A 20,088-nucleotide genomic window follows, 5' to 3' on the forward strand; every position below is an offset into this window, starting at 1 on the left:
TCGATTACAAAAAATTGCACCTTTATAACATCTAGTTAGCTAAATTGACCAATAGAATATCTCCTTTCAAACCAACATGTTTTGACAATTTCCATGACAAAGACTTCATTATGGTGTGTGACAAGGGTGGGTCCATGACATCATCATCTACTATGTGTCCTGTTGGCACTTCCCCACTTTGTATAAATATCGATCACTTTCTCAAAGTGGTAAAGTTAAAGCCATTGATCTTGAAAAGATCAATGGTGGAAAAATCTATATCTTTTAAATAGCTTGAGACACCAATGATTATGTCATCATGGACATGTGTCATTGAGGTGCTTGCCCACATTGTTTATTTATCTTGCAACTTAGGATAGTGGGAAAGTGTTGTCCATTGATCTGCCAAAGATCAACGGTGGAACAAAGTTACACTTGGTAGTACTAAGTCAAATACTTTGGCTAGTGAATGTATTACACTTGTTGTACTAGTATATGACACCTATTAGTAGCAGTAATTCCTTTCAAAGAATGCTGTGCTGATATCACCATGTGCCAGATGTCAACAAGGCGCTTGCCGACTTTGTTTAAAAACCTTTCATCTTCATCTTGTAGTGTGCCAACTGTTGGTCATGAAAAGATCAATGGTGGAAAAGAAGCATACCTAAGAGCTATGTGTGACATCTCTCCTATCATCATTCTAGACAAGTTTCAACACAACACTTCCCCACTTTGGTTAAAGCTCGAGAAACTCCATCTTGCAGTAAAGTGCCCACTATTGATCTTGGAAAGATGAATGGTGCATCACAACTAAAAGTAGAACAACCCACTAGGAATGAGCCCAACAATAAGATCATAGGAAAATGGATCTTGTCAGAGTGTTATAGCACAAACAAGATCTGTCATTAGCAAATGCTATTTGGCTCAAGGGCGTTTCCCTGCTTTATCTAAAAACATTGCAACTTCTAATTGTGGGTAAGTGCCATCCATCAATCTTATTGAGATTGACAGCTGACCAAAATCACTCATCTAAAGCTTAAAAGTTTCACATTAATGCTTAGAAGACATGACCGTGGTTAAGGTAAGCTTGGAAATTAAGAGGTCTAATCATGCAAAATAAAGTAATCTTTACAAAATAAAACTTAGGGTAAAGTTGCCCCATGCTATTTTGAAATTAAATATCTCTTTGAAAGCTAGAGCACACAGTGAGGGTTTTGTTTTACCTTTCCAAGAATTTTGAACTAGGGTTTTGACTAAGAACTACCAAATTTTCAAATGTGACCCTAGGTTTCTTTTACTGTGTGGTACAACATATGGTAAGAGTAAAAAACTATGCCAACAAGAAGCATTACATTCCTACTACAAGATGTGAAAGGTGTCACCCTCTCTATCTCTCTTTGATTTTGTAGGCACATATGGAATTCTCCTCATAGGCTAAGGCATTGTAACGAATGACTGTTCAGTCAATCCTATTTTTAGATACATGTCTATTCAAAGATGCTCTATATCATAATCATGAAATGTAACTGGAAAGTTCCAAAGGGCCTATAAATGTAACGTCTAAAGTAAGTGAATAAAGATCGACAAATTTTGGTGTGAATAAACCCTTGTAGCTTTGACTACTGAGTGAGACTTTGCATTTGCACTATTATTTGTTGTTCATTGTGTTGCATGTTAGTGATAGATGAGTTGTGTAGTGCTTGGGAGTGATTTTTTTTGTGAATGGAAGCTATGGGGCTATGCATAAACTTTGTATTATTTCTTTCTTATAGTGGTTATATGATATATGACTGTCATTTATAGTTTGAGTTCATTTTCTATGTTCTATGCAAAGTAGTTTTCATATGCATTCTCATCTTTGTGTAAAGATCTTGAGTTTAGTTGAAGAAATTGAGTTGAAAGAAAGCTTTGTATTGTGAGATTATTGGTAACTTGGGCAATCTATATGTTGTCTAGTCATCTATATTTTCTTCTTTATGCAATGTGCATCTATAGTCTAGCACTGCATTATAGCATATTGTATTCAGTAGTTAGAAGAATTACCTCTTAGAAGTTAGAAACTTCAAATCTTCCTAGGTTACTTGTGGCTACTAGCCTCTTGGTTTACCTTTAGTGTTGTCTAGTAAAGAGCATAACCCTAGGAAAATAATTGATCTCTTAAAAACAAAATTCATTGCAAATCTTTGCACATAAGGGAACTGTACCTTTGAATTCAGGAGTGCTTGATAGAAGATCTATATTGATCCATAAGTACTAGTAATAACATTTGTTCCTATACATTGGGTAGTTAAAGAGTCAAGGTATTAGCCAAAACCAAAGGGAAAAATTGCTAACCAACAACTAGAGAATCATCCAAGCATATACGAACATATCAACCCTCTAAGAGAGACTGATGAGCATCATGCGATTGTGAAGAATCAACCAACCACTATAGATTTAGTGTACACAACAATTCGTTAGACATGTACATGTATATATGTATGAAAATTAAATTAATTTAAATTTCTAAATTTAAATTTCACCCAAGCACTAGTGGGTGTCACATCCATCATATGTGTACTCCCACCAGTAGTAGGTGTCATATCGACAATGTCTCTCCTCTCTCCATGATCACATCCCACACTAGAATAAGTAGGCTCTGCTACTTGTGCCTAGAAAAATATTATTCATTGACAAATATTAGTCCATGTATATGTACACTTCTGTATAGAATTGAACTATTGTACAAAAACAAAATAAAAAAAGAGGCAACTAGGTCTCATGAGCAAGAGAGTCATCCATGAGATGTGATGTAGTGTCATCAACAAAATGTCATCTCTAATCATGCCAATCCTCTATATTAATGAAGAGTTTAATGGGGCGATCAACTGAGATGGAAGTGGTGTAGAGTCACTAGTATTATGACCAAATATCATCTCTATATATGATCCCACCCTAGTGCCAACCTCAATTTGACTCAACTCTCATAGCTACTCGTTAAGAATGTCTAGTCCATTAGTAGTAATAGTAACATATGCAACTTGTATCCCCTCAACTAGATCTGTAGTAGACTGTTGTGCATTTGAGTGTTGTGATGGTTTCTGAGCTGACATATGTGTCAGGTGCTATGCTAAGTTTTGATCACCAAAGTCCTGTGCATCCTTCTGTGTATCTCTAATCCTATATGCAACCTCCTATAAAGATATCCTCTAAATATCAACAATGTATGAATATGAATGTAATAGATCAACTAAAAAAGATGTAATACCATATCCATATGTTTGTGCTCCCCACTAAGGCCGTGTATATCTCCTGGAGTAGGAAGATGTGTAACTCTGTAAATGTCATCACTCAACATGATAGTTGCCATACTAGATGATGCTTATAAAGATGATCTAGGTTGATTAGGCATTCTCATAATACATTTATCTAGAGTGTCGTATGTAATTCTACTAGAAACAATCACAATGTGTCCTGTCCTATCAATTGCTTCCCTCTAGGAAGCAATAATAGATCTATCTGTAGTAGAGGCCATCACTGGAGTCATAGTCGGAGTCCTCTGACTGACTAACTATTGAGGATCATGTCAAGGTTGACAAGCCAAATGAGACTCATTATGATTTGTAACTCTACCATGTCCCCGACCATAATATATTGGAAGATATAAATAATTGATGTTGTACCCTAAACGAAACTCCACATACAACTGTTGTACAAAATATAACGATATTTAGTCATTATTGGGATAACAACCATGTGCTGTGAGAAATTGAGGGTATATCATGCATGCGATCTATGGCACAATACATCTCATAACCTGATAGACCTTCACTTGGGCCCGACCCTCATAAAATGGGAAAAACTCTCATTTGATAATCTCCTTAGGGACTAAGGTCTAAACCTTGGCTAAGGAAATATCACCCAAGAGCTTTTCTCCGAGCTCTATAAAAATCCTATCAATAGATTGTGTTGTGAATGTAGTATATGATCTAAGTCTATGAGTAAGATCTTCGAAGACTTGTATATATTTGCTCACAAATACCTCTATATAAATGATCAACAGATCTATCAATTGACTATCTAAGTTGAACCATCTTTGTAGCTACAAAATGGAATATACTATCCATATTAGGAGTGCAAGGCTAAACACGTGGTCCCTATCCCTATCCCTACCCCTATCCTAGTCCCTAACCCTAAGGCTTCCCATGATCCTGAGGCTTCCCATGTCCTAGACCCTGATCCCGATGCTGTCCACAATCTAGTCCCTGACCCTCATCTCTAGCATGTGATGCCATCTACATGGGTAACATGAAAATTAAATGTTAAGTAGGTCATATTAAATGCTAATACCTATCCTACATTGCAAAACTCTGAAAGTGGACAATAGGTGTTAATAGGTTATATTAGACATGTTAATATGTTATTTAAATTAAGATGTCCTATTAGGCTCTAAGATGTCTATCCTATTAAGAGACAATAAATATATTACATCTTAAACTATGTCTTATTATAGGATAATAGGTCAAATTAGGTGCGAATGTGCATATAAAAATAAATTAAATGTCATCTACAAATGATGAGAGAGTGAGAGGAGGGAGAATGAGGAGAGTGAGTGAGATGATAGAGATAGGAGAGAGATAGCGAGAAGAGGGAAAGTGAGAGGAGAGAGTGAAAAGAGAGAGATAGTGAGGAGAGTGAAAGTCATAGGAGAGAGTGAGAGGAGAGAGAGTGAGAGAAGAGAGAGTGAGGAGAGTGAGTGAGAAGAGAGAGATAGCGAGGAGAGGGAAAGTGACAAGAGATAGAAACTCATAGGAGAGAGAGTGAGAGGAGAGAGATAATAGAGAGCGAGGGGAGAGAGAGTGAGAGTAGATAAAGTGAGGAGAGGGAAAGTGAGAGGAGAGAGAGTGAGGAGAGTGAGTGAGAAGAGAGAGATAGTGAGGAGAGGGAAAGTGAGAAGAGAGAGAAACTCAGGAGAGAGAGCGAGCAGAGAGAGATAATAGAGAGTGAGGGGAGAGAGAGTGAGAGTAGATAAAGTGATGAGAGAGTGAGGAGAGAGAAAGTGAGAGGAGAGAGAGTGAGAGGAGAGAGATAGTGAGGAGAGAAAGTGAGAGGAGAGAGTAGAGATATAACATGGAGAGCGATAGTGAGGAGAGAGAGAGTGAGAGGAGATAAGGTGAGGAGAGAGATAGTGAGGAGAGAGCGTGAGGAGAGGAGAGTGAGTGAGAAGAGAGATACTTAGTAGAGGGAAAGCAAGAGGAGAGATAGTGAGAGGAAAGCTTGATAGTGAGGAGAGAGAAAGTTAGATGAGAGATAGTGAAAGGAGAGAGATAGGAGAGGGTGAGAAGAGAGAGAGCATAGAGGAGAGAGAGAGAGCAGAGGAGAGATAAATTTAAGAGAAAGTGAGTGAGGAGAGGAGAGTGAGTGAGAAGAGAGAGATATGAGAGGGATACTTAGGAGAGGGAAAGAAAGAGGAAAGAGTAGGAGAGATAGGAGAGAGAGGATAGAAATTAAAGAGAAAGTGAGTGAGGAGAGAGAGTGAAAGTGAGAGGAGAGAGAGTATGTAGAGAGAAAGTGAGAGGAGAGAGAGCGAGGAGAGAGAAACTATTAAGAGAAAGAGAAAGAGATTCAAGTGAGGTGAGTGAGAAAAGAGGGAGTGAGGGGAGCTTAGAGAAAACTTAAGGAGAGAGAAACTGATGAGAGAGAAAGTGCTTAGAGAAAGAGAGAGGAGAGAGTGAGTTAATTTTAAAAAAAAAAATTCTATCCACGTAGTACTAGATTTTTGTTTTTTCATTTTCTATCTAGTCCTAAGGTTTTTCTTTTCTAAAACTATTATTTTTTCCAACCATAGTTTAAATAAATATGTTTTTTCAACTATAGTTTAAAAATAACTATTCAACTATAGTTTATATTTTTCTAATATTTTTTATCCACCTAGTACTAGATTTTTGTTTTTCGTTTTCTATTGACCTAGAATTTTTCATTTTTGTTTTCTATCTAGACCTGCAGTTTTTTCATTTTTCATTTTCTATCCAGACCTAGAAGTTTTCATTTTTTAAATCAATATCATTTTTTCTAACTATAGTTTTAGCTATGTTTTTCTAATATTTGCTAACTATTGTTATGTTTTAAACTATCTAACATGGTAAAAGAATGCTAATTTATTTACATAAAACATACAACTAATTAAGATATATTACAAAATAACTATTAAACTTTCATTAAAAAAACTAAACATTCATTAAAAATAACTAAGCATTCATTAAAAATAACTAAAAATTCATTAAAATTTTTAAATATTCTTAAAAAACACAAAAAACGAACAAAATACATGCCTGAATGCTCAAAAGAAGTAAAAAATGTAGATGGAGACACTACTACAACCTATGACGTCACCGACTTCTCTCTAAGCTCCTTGGTCTATTGATCTAGAAAACTAAAAATAATAAATAGATGGCGAAATCAAAATTTAAACCATAGACAGCTACATGGCTTTAATAGGCTTCGATCGAAGCCCACTGCCAACATGCCATGTGGGGCTTCATTCGAAGCCCAAGGGTTCGATCAGAAACCCAACTAGAGGGGCTTAGATCAAATCTCCAAGGGACCTTCACTTGAAGGCCTGACTTTATTCGAAGCCCATTAGAATTTTTGACCCCACTTTCCATACAATTTCTTGGTGATGGAAAGTGGGAAGCATTATTGTGGCTTGACCCAGTGATGATAGGGAATCCTAAGAGAACTTAGGTTAAGAATTTTTTTAATATTGTATTCATGAAATATGCAAATTCAAGAAAAGATTAATGCTTTGTTGCTTTTATTTTCAAATTGTGTACTTTGTAAGTTATTAAGGTAATTGATGTTGACTAGATGATGCAATTATAGCCAAAGAGCTCACATTAGCACTTAAAAAAATATTGAAATTCTTTTTGGGTTAGAATAATTTTTCCTCACAATCTCTATCTATATGCCTCTCATGATCTAAAAAGCATTAGTACAACTTATGTTGTCATAGTGGAAAGGAAAAAAGAACAATCTAGTCATATAGCTAGACTTAATCAATTCTACAATAACACAAGATCTATTGAAAACACAACTAGTTGTATAGGCTTCTAGGATTTTACTTGAGACTACACCCATGTATCATATTGTAATGGGTACTCTTACATCCTAGGACATAGCCAACTTAACTAAAAAATGGTTAATCTTGATTTGACATTGATAAATTCATTGCTTTAATTTGAATTTCATCATCTTGCCAAAGGGATTTAGTGTACAAAGGGTTATGGAAAAAGAGATAGAAGAATCCAATAATAGTAGGGAAGAGGACCCAATAGTTGAGCACCCTAACTTCGTGCTTCACAAAATCTTATATGAAAATTTCAAATCACTGCTAATTTTTTTCAGCACCTTGCTTTGCAAGTCTCATGCTTATAACTAGAGTTTCAAGGTTATAGAATCACATATGATGCCACATCAACATGCTTTTAGCCAAGGTGTCCAAAACAACTCCCAAAAATGTGAGACTAATCGTAGTACATTTGGGGCACCTATACTTGTGTAGTTGATGTGCAACATCGCACAATTAGTTGCTTTTAGAATAAAGAGAGACATTTTGTTCAATTATAGGTAGTCATGATTCAACAAAGATAAATTTAAAGTCATAATTATTGGTACACAAAAATATTAGATATTAAATCAACAAATATAGGTATTGAATTCACAACTGCTAGCACAACCATTAGAATGTGTTCAAATAGTACTAGATCTTCCATAAATCTAAATATGAAACTAAAACATGTCTTACTAAAGAGAACTTGTTTTTTGATTTCAATCTCTTTTCATATATTATATGGTCTACGGTTTAGTTGGTTGCATAGCCACTATCCCAAGTCCTATCCCACTAGGGGAATTGATCTAGTAGCTGCCTAGGTTAGCGCCATGCACCTACAGTTCCTAATCCGTATGTCAAAATTTGCCCAATTTTTCGATGAACTTCCGTAGGTGAGTGAAGAGCTTAAAACTTACCTTTGACTTTTCCACATTTATGGAGTTCTTTGTAGAACTCGTAGAGTGTCAGTGGTCTAAAAGTGCAATTTAAAAACATTCATTTGAAACCCATCACTATGATCCCGAAAAGCCGCTCATCCCAAAAATGGTACTTTTTGCACAAATGGACCAATCAACAACGAAGAAAACTAAAAAATGATCAACTATTAGTACATGTTTAATGGACTGTTAATACATGTATGAAATGTAATTTACAAGAAAAGGTAGCAATAAGCATAAGGATAATACAAACATAGACAACAACTAGCTCGTTTTTCCCTATAGTGGGTCCTCTCCTTACAGAATAATACTTCGGGAACATTAATATTACAGAAAACAACGATGTCTCTGAAAGGTAGCTAAAAGCAATTCTGTAGAACATTATCAGCAATTCTTTTACTAAAGCAGATTCTGAGTGACGTTCTTCCCAAGCGTCACAAGTCTCCATCATCTTGCCAACAAAAAGTGGTCGACATATCCCATCAGAGTGCAATGCAAGGTTAGAATAAACGCAACACTCTCAAGCAAGATTAGAATAAACACTCCTTTAATTTATCCCCAATACAAAAACGATGCTGAGCCTCAAACTGAAAATTAACACTTGGGAAGTCCAACGTATGAACATTCAGAGCTATGAACAGGAAACTATACAGAGCTGCTGCATCGGACGATGTGAAGGCACTTCAAGAATTGCTGAGTCTGGACGTGGATATATGGAGTGAAGTTAGTCGTGCTGGGAACACTGTTCTCCACATTGCTGCATTTTATGGCAGCAAAAAGATTGTAACAAAGTTGTTGCCTCCATCTGATTTGGAAGTGGGGATGAATAGTGGGTTGCTGAGAAGAGAGAACGTGCATGGAAACACAGCGTTGCATGAAGCCGCCAGTGGAGGGCACGCTGAGGTTATAGAGATTTTACTGCAACGTTCTCCTGATCTTGCCAGTGTCCTCAACAGAGCCGGTGAAACGGCTGTATTCAAAGCTGCCTTGGCCGGTCACACGGACATCATTGACAAATTTGAGGATTTCTTTGGTCCTGCCCCCATGGAGATTTACATCAGGGGATCCGATGGCCAAACATCATTGCACTGTGCCGTCTACAACAAACGGACGGGTATGCTAAGACTACAAACCCTAAAATGCCTTTACTTTGGTAAACAAATCATTGAAGGTATATTTTGATATCTGTGTCAATACAAAAGTAATATTTTTATTATTATTTGTTTTAATTGAGAAATAGAAAGTTTATGTATTTCATTTGTGTAAGTATCTGTTAAATGCAATGAAAGATAGGTTTTGTGAATCACTATTTATGAAAGATGGGTTTTGGAATCACTATTTATGAAACGCGGGTCAATGAATTTGACTTAAAAACTATATAGAATTTAAAGTCCTACAAGAATGCTTTTAAGAATCTTATGCGAATATTTAAATAAATTATTCTCCTTGTAGATCTTCGACTCATAAAAGTATTGTATTGTATAAGACCAGCATACATAATATAATGAATCGAAAGAGAGACTAATTTTACTTTACCATAGATCCACTATACTTTTATAAGATCTTGTAGTATCATTACTAAGAATCTAGCATTAAAAATTATGAAAATGAAGAGTTTCATGTAGATTGGAATGCACAATCTTCATATTAGAATACATTTGTGTTCCTATTTATCACTATCAAAGAAGACATATTTATTTTATTTAATTAACTAAGGAAGTGGCCCAACCTATTATAGATTTGACCAAACAATCTAAACTAGAACTAAAATATAATTAATTCCCAAAGCAACAAAACAAAACACCCAACTCATAATTAATAGAGTTAGGGCCAACTTCTAGAATTGATCTAAATGAACAAATATAGTTTTAGAAGTATTCAAAACCACAAATAAAAAAGCTAAAGAAGATCAAAGCTAAGGCCTAGGAACTTCTCTAATGAATCAATCTACAACTTCTATAAAGAAAAGAAATGAACTATTTTTTGTATGTGTCTATGAATGACATAGAGAGAAACGTCTGAATTTAGGGAAGCAATGGCTGAAATGCTACATGAGTCATTACAGGTAGTAGATGAGTTAGATAAGTGAGTTGTTGACCATAAAAGAGCAAACCTATACTTTAGAGAGAAGGATTCCTAGATCATAGATAAGATTATTCTTGTTCTTGAGTGATCACTATAAGGGTCTATAACATCATAGTCAACACAAAAATTCATGAGGGGAACTCTATATTCAAAGACCTCCTTAGTAGGAACAACAATCACCTAAGGAGAAAGGGTCTCTAGAGAAACAACTAGAGCTAAGCTATAATGACCCACCACAATAGAAGCAATGGTAGGGAAGAGGATATTAGAGTATTTTTCATTTATACTTATTAATTAAATCATATTGATTTAATTATATAAGTTTCTATTACTCTAGTTACTTAAGCTTCATTTAGGTGCATTATTAATTAATAATGTGCAACCTATCTTTTTCATTTAGGGTTTCTATCTCACCTTTAGAAGGTTGAGCCTTGTACCTTTTTCATTAGCTCTTATGCATTTTTCACATTTGAGAGCAATTTTTCTTTTGTCTCCATTATTCTTCTCTTGTGACAGGTTATTGGCTAATAGGTTCTTCTTACGTTATGTAGAATTAATATTGATCAATTCTTTCATGGTATCAAAGCCTTGATCTGTGGCTGCTTTTTCTTGATTTGAAGAATTTTCTGGAGCTTCAAGAGTTTGATCTTTCAGAAGTTTCTTTTGGTTGGATCTAGGGATACACTTTTGTTGTAGGCATCTTAAGCCTAAATAGACCTCACCAATGGATTCACAGGATCGATCTAGAGAATTTTGATATAAAATTTGACCTATTTTGGTTACTAGAGCAATCTGAAAAAAAATTTGACCATTGGTTTGCATTCCAAGGTAATTTTTTTGGAAAAATGTGCAAAGTTTTTTATTATTTAAAAAAAATGGCATAAAAAAATTTATTTTCAACTTTTTGAAAAGTTTGAAAAACAAGTTTTATTACAACAAAAAAAGAAGAAGTTGTTCATGTGTTTTAAAAAAAAGGTTGATCAACTTCAAATAAATTTAATTTGACATTTCCTACACAAGCGTACACTTGCACTTGCATCAGCATCAGGATATGTATGACCTATGTCAGCATCAAGGTATGTTTGACCTACATTAGCGTACGCATTTTTTTATGAAATCTACCAATTTTGGAGAGTTTTTCGGTGAGATCCATGATTTTTGCTTTTTTTTTTGGAGATCTGTCAAATTTGGCAAAATTTTGGGCACGCATTTTGAGGTGCCACATTAGTGCACAATCAGGCAGTCACATCAGTGACCAGTCAGCAGTGACATCAGCATCCAGTCAACCACCACATCAGTGTACTATTAGCAATGACATCATCAAAGTGTCATATGACGGGAAAATAGCTGTCAAATTTTTTCCTAGGTCTGTAATTTTCTAGAGAGCTCCCTTTTTGGACCTGCAGTTGGTTTTTTGGCCATAACTTGGCCATATGGAGGTCTTTTTCCAATCCAAAAGAAGTGCTAGAAAGCTAGTTCAGAGATGGAGATAATAGTGCTAGTTTTGTTTGATTTTGAGTTTGTTTGAGCTTTCAATTTTGGTGTTGAAGTAGAGACTTCCATTTCCCTCTTCTTTGCATCCAAAATCCAAGTTCTTTTCTCAGTTTTTATGCTTCCTATAGTTGTTTTCTTTGGTATTTGAGGGATATCATTATCTATTGTGGGGGTGGGGGGGGGGGGGGGGCATTTTCTTTTTTGTACTTTAATTCAGAATAAGACCCTTCTACTTCCATCCTCATCTCTCAATGGTAGACCCTTATGTTGCCTGCCTTACACCACACAACTACCATACTTGGAAAGGACAGATGACCAGATTGCTTATGGCAAAGGGATTATGGTCATGTCTCAATGCAGTTCAGCCAGTTCTACAGAGGCCTTATGAGCTTCTTATGTAGCACAATAAAATGGATGAGGCAATGGGCCTCATTACAATGAATATTTCAGATGGGTTACTGTTTCGCCTAAATGGTTTGAATACACCCAAGGTTATGTGGGATAAGTTTTTAACCTTATTTGGCACAATGAATCAGTTCAAGATTCTACAAATAGACGCGAAGTTTACCTCCTTGATTCTAAATCATTCACCAGCATTGAGGATTTGTTGATGAAATTCAAGTCTCTTTGATCTATGTTACAGGTTGCTGGAAAGAAAAAGTCTGATGATGAGTGTATCTTCCTGATACTGTCCAAGCTTCGAGGACTTTATCAAATTTTCACTTCTACCTTCTACTCCACTATGGATGCTCTAGGTGCACGACATGTTATGCCCTCTTTTGAGACCTTTTGTGACCGATTGACTCATGAGCAATCAAAGCTCACTCAGATGGATTCTCTTATAGGTTCATAGTCACAGGCATTGCTTACCAAGTCACCTTAGAGTACACAGAAGCTGAAGTAGATATCAGATTCCTCTTCTCAACACTCTACTGGCTCACCATCTTCTTTAAGAAGGAGAAATAGAAGACTGAGAGACATACATGTTCCTATTATTAGAAAGGAACACATGATGAGTCACTTTGCTATCAGAAGAAGTTTGATGGTTACGAGAAACAGATAGCAGATTTGCAAGCTCTTCTTCCGAAGAGAAATCTTTCCTCTCCATCCTCTTTTGGCTCACAGGGGTCTGCTTATTAGTCTTCCACTATCAATCCTATAGCTGGATAGGATCTTGGAAAGGGTCATGCATTACGGGCTTCTTTCACATCCCCTTCACAAGTCCCTTGGATACTAGATTTAGGTGCTTCTCACCATATGGCATCTTCTTGAGAGATCTTCTCTTCTTTTGAGGCTTCTCCTATTCCTCACATTATCATTGGGAATAACACTGTTATGATAGTCTGTGGGAAAGGCATTGTATCCATTCAGGATGGAACATTCAATGATGTGTTGTATGTTCCATCTTTGTCTACAAACCTTCTCTTGGTTTATCAGATTTCTCATAGTGGGTCTGGGAAGATAGTTGAGTTTACTCTAGATTCAGTTTTCATCCGGGATAGTATGACAGGAGGTATTGTTGCTACAGGGAGAATTGATCTTTCTACTTGTCTCTACTCCTTTTCACACTTTGGTCCACCTTTAACAGAGCATGACTCTCCTCCTTTGAGAGAGCATCATGTGGTATAGTTAGGTTTCTTGAACCTCTGTGTAATTCCTAAGACTATTGTTGTGACTACCTTCCCACATCCTCTTGAGCTCTCTTTTGTTCAACAGGGTTCTTCTTCAGCACTGCCTGATCCTCCTACTCCATTCATCGAGCCACCAGGTGTAGTTGTTGAAGATTCTACAAAGGACATTCATCTCCTCTTTGATGACAGTGTCTGCACACCTGTCATACCACTTACATTGGGGATTCCCTTTCAGGATCCTCATGTCTACTCCTTTGAGCATCAGCTTAGCCTTCCAATGACACCTCAGCTTTCGAGGTTCCCTCTACAGTGTCCACTACCTTTCACTCCTCTGCATTGGAGTCATAGTGCTTTGTTCATTGATCTAGGGGTTCTTTCATTTTGGGGGGTGCTTTGGAGCCTCGACCCTCTCTCATGAGGGGGTTGGCAGCATGCATTGTACTTATGATTTTGAGAGAGTCTATTGAAGTCATTATTTTTTGTCTTTTCTTGCTTTTACATCTCTTTTTGGAGAGGAATTTTTTTCCACTAGGTTTTCTCCTTTGCTCTGGTTTATAGAGATTTCATTGTACTAGGTACCTAATCAGGCCTTGTTGCTAGGACCCACTTGTTTTGCTTTCATAGCTTTTCTTTGCTAGGTAAGCTTACTCCTTGCTTTTAGCGTAAGGGGGAGTATTAGAGTATTTTTTCATTTATACTTATTAATTAAATCATATTGATTTAATTATATAAGTTTCTATTACTCTAGTTACTTAAGCTTCATTTCAGTGCATTATTAATTAATTATTAATTAATAATTTGCAACCTATCTTTTTTGTTTAGGGTTTCTATCTCACCTTTATAAGGTTGAGCCTTGTACTTTTTTTATTATCGCTTATGCATTTTTCACATTTGAGAGCAATTTTTCTTCTGTCTCCATTATTCTTCTCTTGTGACAGGTTATTGGCTAATAGGTTCTTCTTGGGTTATGTAGAATTGATATTGATCAATTCTTTCAGAGGAGACATAGTCTTCTTGAGAATCATAATTATATTTTAACTATCCAAAGAAGGGCATAAATGAAACTATTTAGTAATTCTCTATTAGCTAGGAGATGAGTGAACCATGAACCATAAGGACAAGATGAGGTCAAGTGTCTAGGTTCAAATCACCACCTACATCTGAAAGTGATGATTCTATAATTTAGGATCTATCTCCAATACAATTCTCTCACCTAAAGACAAATATCAATGGGAATTTATTTAGAGAGACCAAAATCTACTAGAATTCTCATAAATTAGGTGTTAGAGAAAAGGTTGTTATTAAGACCAAACATGATAAATTGGCCTATTTCGTAACATTAATAGACCAAAACACAAAAGTAAACACCAAAAGTGAAGAGGGATATGTGAGGGCTTGACTTGAGTGGGAAAAAAATTAGTAGGGTCGAAAAGTGGGATGAAGGAGGATGTCTACGGCAAAGGAACAATTCATGCAAATCACATCTCCAAACTCCAAGGGACTGACAACATTTCTAACATCTACAGAGTCATAATAGTTCACAAAGCAGTTGCAATCACATATATAATCCCAACTTACCAAATGACTAGATTTTAAATTCAATGATAAAATACTTTAATGCTATTAGATACGACCACAAGTAGTGAAATCTACCAACAAGAGAAAACTTCTTGAGATAAACACCTCCTTTCCACCACAAATTTTAGAATAGAGATCGTATAGGGGAGAAATTTTTCAAACTTAATAGAAGATTCCTTAGAGGGCTTATGAAGAATGTCAAAAATGAGATTTGACATAGGGAATTAATCAAAGCATTTTATGTAGAGGAAACTTGACAAGTCTTTTGCAGCGTAGGGAATGCTAAGTTAGAAATATCAGCCAAAATGTTATTCATTATAGTATATATCCAAGGGAACCTTCTTATAGGCTCTATTTCTTCCAATTTCTAAGAGTGGAAAATATGAATTTGAAATTTGGGAACAAGTGGGAATATGAGAGTCCATCACAAGAAAAACATATAAAAAGAAAAAGTATGTTATTAAGGTCCTTTAGATTTTATTTTATGAAAGTTGACATGTGATGACCTTATCAACATCAAGGGGGAGTGTTAAAAAATAATAATTAGGGGTCATAACCTTATAACATTCATATAATATTTCTATACAAGGTTATATATCACTATATGTTATATGCTTGTTTAAGCATATCCTATTTAAAATAATTATAATCTAATAAAAAAAATATTATTAATTATTTACAAATGGAGGTTATTGAAAAAGTGACACTAATGTTTTTATCTATTGTCCTATATTTATTGAGGGTTTCTCTCATTTTAAGGGTGTATGAACTTGAAGTTTTGTAATGAATTATAAATTACTATGTAGAGAAGGTATTAATGACCATGTAGAATAATGAGAGGTTAGCCAGGTTCAACCTAGATTTAATCAACTATATTTTTTTAATTAAAAAAAAAATTATGATAATTTTATGCAAAAGGAGTTTCCCCATCTATATTTTCCCCTAATATTTTTGATCTAGAGATTTCATGCTTCATATTTCACCAAATTTAAAATTTCTTTATAATGATTAGAATCCAAGATCCCAAATTCTAAAAATATTGGCTTGAAGTTTAAGTATCTAAGGTTAAAGGCTTTACAAAGACTTAATGTCTTAAAATGAACATGAAAAACTCCTAGACTAGATGCTTGACATTCAATGAAAATGTAAAAGATTTAAAGATTCTTAGGGTTGGGGTTCAAGGTTTCATTATATCATTTAATGTAAAAAAATGAAAGATATTTTTTTAAAATATTGAACTATGAAGTTTGATGATTTAACTATGGGGATTTTGAAAATGGTTTACTTTATTCTCTTGATTTATAGGTCAACCTTTTTAAAGATGATCCACGATTAACTTTGCATGTGGAAACTTAAGGCTTGATCGTTGACATTATCTTGAATTTTACTGTATGGGATTCTTGATCGAGGATCATCATGCCCTATTTCCTTATGAAAAATATAATTTTATTCCTAATCTCCAATATTTTATTTGAATATCTTATTCTTCTTTAAATAGCCGTTTAATGTTGATTAAGAATCATGGTTCAGGGTTTCTAATATGAAGTTTTATCATCTTATGGAAAGAGACTAGTTTCAACCTTGATCTACAAACATCAAACTTAGCTTTTTTTTATTTACTTTTTTACTCAATTGTTTTGTCAACAATTTTCTAGGGATTAGGGATTAATATTTCTCAGGTTATATTCCATTCATAAATTGAAAATTAACATTTTGATATTCAACTGTTAAAATTTAATGATTTAATAAACCTTGTTTAATTACTCTTAGTCCCAAGGTAATCATCACATGATATGTTAGGTAAAGTCACTCTATATATTATTTGATTAGCTTCCAAGTGACTTTATGTTTCTATGGTAACCCTAACTATGGGTTATTCAAGAAAGATCATATGGTGGGCTAAAAGTTAAAGCACAACCATGCACAAGAAGAACTCGAAATACCTATAGCTCAACCTTGATGAGTGACTCATTTAGACATAAGGTTTTTGGTGCATAATAATACAAAATAAAATACCTTGACCAAGGAAAATTTGAATGTGGAAAAGCCCATGGAATATACTCAAAACCTTACACAAATACTAGGATAAAAAATCTTATGATAAGAAGACAAAGGAATGTGAAGAATAGAAAAATTTATGTGATAAATTGGAATAATTTCTAAAATTAAAATATAACTAATATGTAAACACTTCAAATTTTTCCACCCTCAGCATGACACCAACTAAAAATTGAATTTCTAATAATGACATAAGAAGCTTTGATTTTGATTTTTAGAGCTTTGAATGATTCCTACAGGATTTTGTTTGAAGGGATCTTCTAGAACACCTAAAAGAGGGGTTTAAAGGGGAGATATCTATGTGTCATATTACCATTCATGCTTCACCAAGCCTTATAAGTATGTCACTTGCAACATGGATTATGAATTAGAGGAGATGAGTTGCATTTCTCTTGCAACTCATTTTCTATTATAAAAGTATAGAGATTCATTAATGAGAAAGTACCTTCTTGTCAACTAAATTTTATTTTATTCATCTTCTTTTATTTATTCTAAATGTAGAGACCAACTTTCATAAAAATGTAATAGTCTTCAATATTGCCTCTTTTTTACATTTATTTTAAAAAGAATGGAACATTAAAAGGGATTTGAATCCATCCCTTCAGGATACTTTTATGAAGTTTCTTAACATATCCTCCTTGCTCACCTATTAATAAGTAAGTTAACTAAATTGTTAGATCTAGTCATTGAATAACCCACTATAAACATTTGTACATGAGAGATTATGAAGTGTTCACAACCTCCATGCACAATAAGACACTTTTCCTCCAAAATTCCACATCTCCTTTAAATGTGTCTAAGGAAACCTCTAGTGACATAATGAGATGTTCATTGTTTGATATTCTGCACCTCCTCTAATTCTATTTAACACTCAAGTGATGTGGATATAATCCCTCCTATATTGTATAATTCACTAATGATTTTTTTTATGCGAGGCACCTTTCCTTAAAATTTTAACATCTCCTCCAAGTGATTATGATGTCTCCTTTTATTCTTAATGGGGCTTAAACTAAATATGCATCCAAAAGAATATGTTCCACCTTTCTTCTTGAAAGGAATAACATGATGCCATGCCCTCTCTTTTCTTCAAGGAGATTAATAGGGTGTGTATCATGCAATTAATTATCATTGAGTGTTGTTCACACATAATAGTTTACTTCTTTCTTCATGTAGGAAAAATGTACTTTCTTTAATCCCAATATTCATTACACCAGGAAACAAAATATAAAGCTAATATTTAAAAGGGCACATCTTCTACGTGGATCCTACAAACAACTCTGCCCAATTCATGAAGTGATCACAAAATTTCCTTTATAAATTGATCTGGAAATTTTCTATATGGCTCATATTTTGACACCCTTGAACTATTGCCCATTAGAATACAATCATACTATGTTGTACAAATCTCACATCGCCATTGGGAATTTGAAGAAATTTTTAGAGTTTTCACAACCAAATAACCAATCTCTAATTGCCTTTAAACTAATTACTTTGGAAACCCAAAACCTTTCTTTGAATTTCTTCAAGATAACTATTCCACCATCTTCACATAGACATAGATTGTTAAAGGCTCTCTTATACTAAATGAAGAAAAATTTGAAAAACAATACATTGATATTCGAAGGAAATTAACTAGATGGTTTTACATTTATTCACAAATTTCTTTATAAATATGTAATATAATTAAATTCTATAATAGGAAAGTATCTTCCTAGTAACTAACATTTATTTAATTTAATCAAATTTATTTATTCTAAAACTGGGACCTAACCTACATAAAATTCTAATATTCTCCAATAATATGTGGACAAAGAGAGAAAATGATATGTTAGGTTTATGAGTTGGGGTACAAGATTACTATAAATTAAAATTAATCTTGACACCCTTGATGTATGATACCTAAAAAGAACACAAAGAGACATTATAGACCATCACCGACTCAATGTTCAAAAGTTGACAAAAGAAAAAAAGAAGAAGATAGAAATAACATAACAAAAAAAGGCATATACTTAAAGGAAAAACCTTTAATCTAAATAAGAGAAGCACAAATGGAGGTCTCAATTCACACGAGTCTAGGTAACAAAAATATTATCATAGATGGAATGCACACCAAATTACATGACCAAACCTAACTAATGATCCTTATGGATAAAAATATAATTCTTGTATATTTTACCACATGGTTCGTACAACACACACTAATAGGTTAGAATTGTATAGGGAATATTACACCACTATATCTTTAAAAATCACAAGAATCAAAGATTAGTATATTCTTCACATTATTAACTCCCTTATGTATTTCACTAGTTACCCAAATTATATATAGCGGATAAACATGACATAATACATCACTGTACCATCTTAAATTGGAAGCACTCTAATTTAAGTAAGGTTTAGCACCTATTTAATGAAATATTATCAATCTCTTTCTCTCTTTCATTTCTTCTTCCCTTTCCTGTCCTTTCCCCTAGGTGGAATTGGGGTAAAAACTAATAGATCCTCCTTAAAAAGCTCCTATTTTAATTGTGTTAAGCTCAAGGATATATTTCTCCTAGGTCCCATCATTTTCATCCATCTATCCACTTGGAATCTACTTCTCACACCAAAATGAAATTTCCTTAAAATTTGGACTTGATCTCTAAATTTTGAGACCTATTTTGGAGTCTTAGGGGTTTGTGCACATGATCATCTAGGGATAAGTGTTCCTTTGGCCAATCAAGGGCCCAATCTTCCCCTGATGGGCCAATTAGGGACATAGTTTACTATTTTGGCCCCTTTATTTGGGTCCCATGTTCTGGGATGTTTGGGTGTTAACTTCTAGGTTTGTCGGCCTACATGAGTTAGTTAATTATGACCTCTATTTAAACCCTTCCATTTTCTCCATTTTTCATGGCCACTCATCACAAGCTTAAGTGTTCAAGCATCCAAGTTTTCATTAGTTCAAGTTCTTCTTCAAGCATTCAAGGTATTCAAGCTTTCTCCATTGGAGATCAAGTATTTATGCATTCAAGCCATTGAAGGAGTTCATGCTAGATCTTCTATTGTATTTTCAACATTTTAGATGTCCCTTCATATATTGAAGATCCTATTTTAAATCTTCTACATGATCTATCTACATGATCTACAAAGATAGGTTTCAAGCACATATATTCAAGAAGGTTTTGGCTTCACATTGATTTCCTTTCTAGGGTTTTTAAAGCTGAGTGAAAGATATTGCATCTACATACTTGATTAC

At 34.5% G+C, this 20,088-nt stretch overlaps 1 protein-coding gene across 1 annotated transcript in view; it reads left to right on the plus strand.

Moving 5' to 3' along the window:
* The first annotated feature begins 8,288 nt into the window (after positions 1-8,288).
* LOC149563298 (uncharacterized) overlaps positions 8,289-20,088 on the plus strand; it is a 38,379-nt gene continuing 26,579 nt past the window's right edge. The window contains exon 1 of the mRNA XM_089823995.1: positions 8,289-9,118. Coding sequence (XP_089680121.1) covers positions 8,638-9,118 — 481 coding nt within the window. The 5' untranslated portion in view covers positions 8,289-8,637. The remainder of the gene's footprint in view (positions 9,119-20,088) is intronic.

Source organism: Cupressus sempervirens, chromosome 4, assembly GCF_028749045.1.
Source record: "Cupressus sempervirens isolate cs-2001-9-10 chromosome 4, ASM2874904v1, whole genome shotgun sequence".
NCBI classification, from domain to species: Eukaryota; Viridiplantae; Streptophyta; class Pinopsida; order Cupressales; family Cupressaceae; genus Cupressus; species Cupressus sempervirens.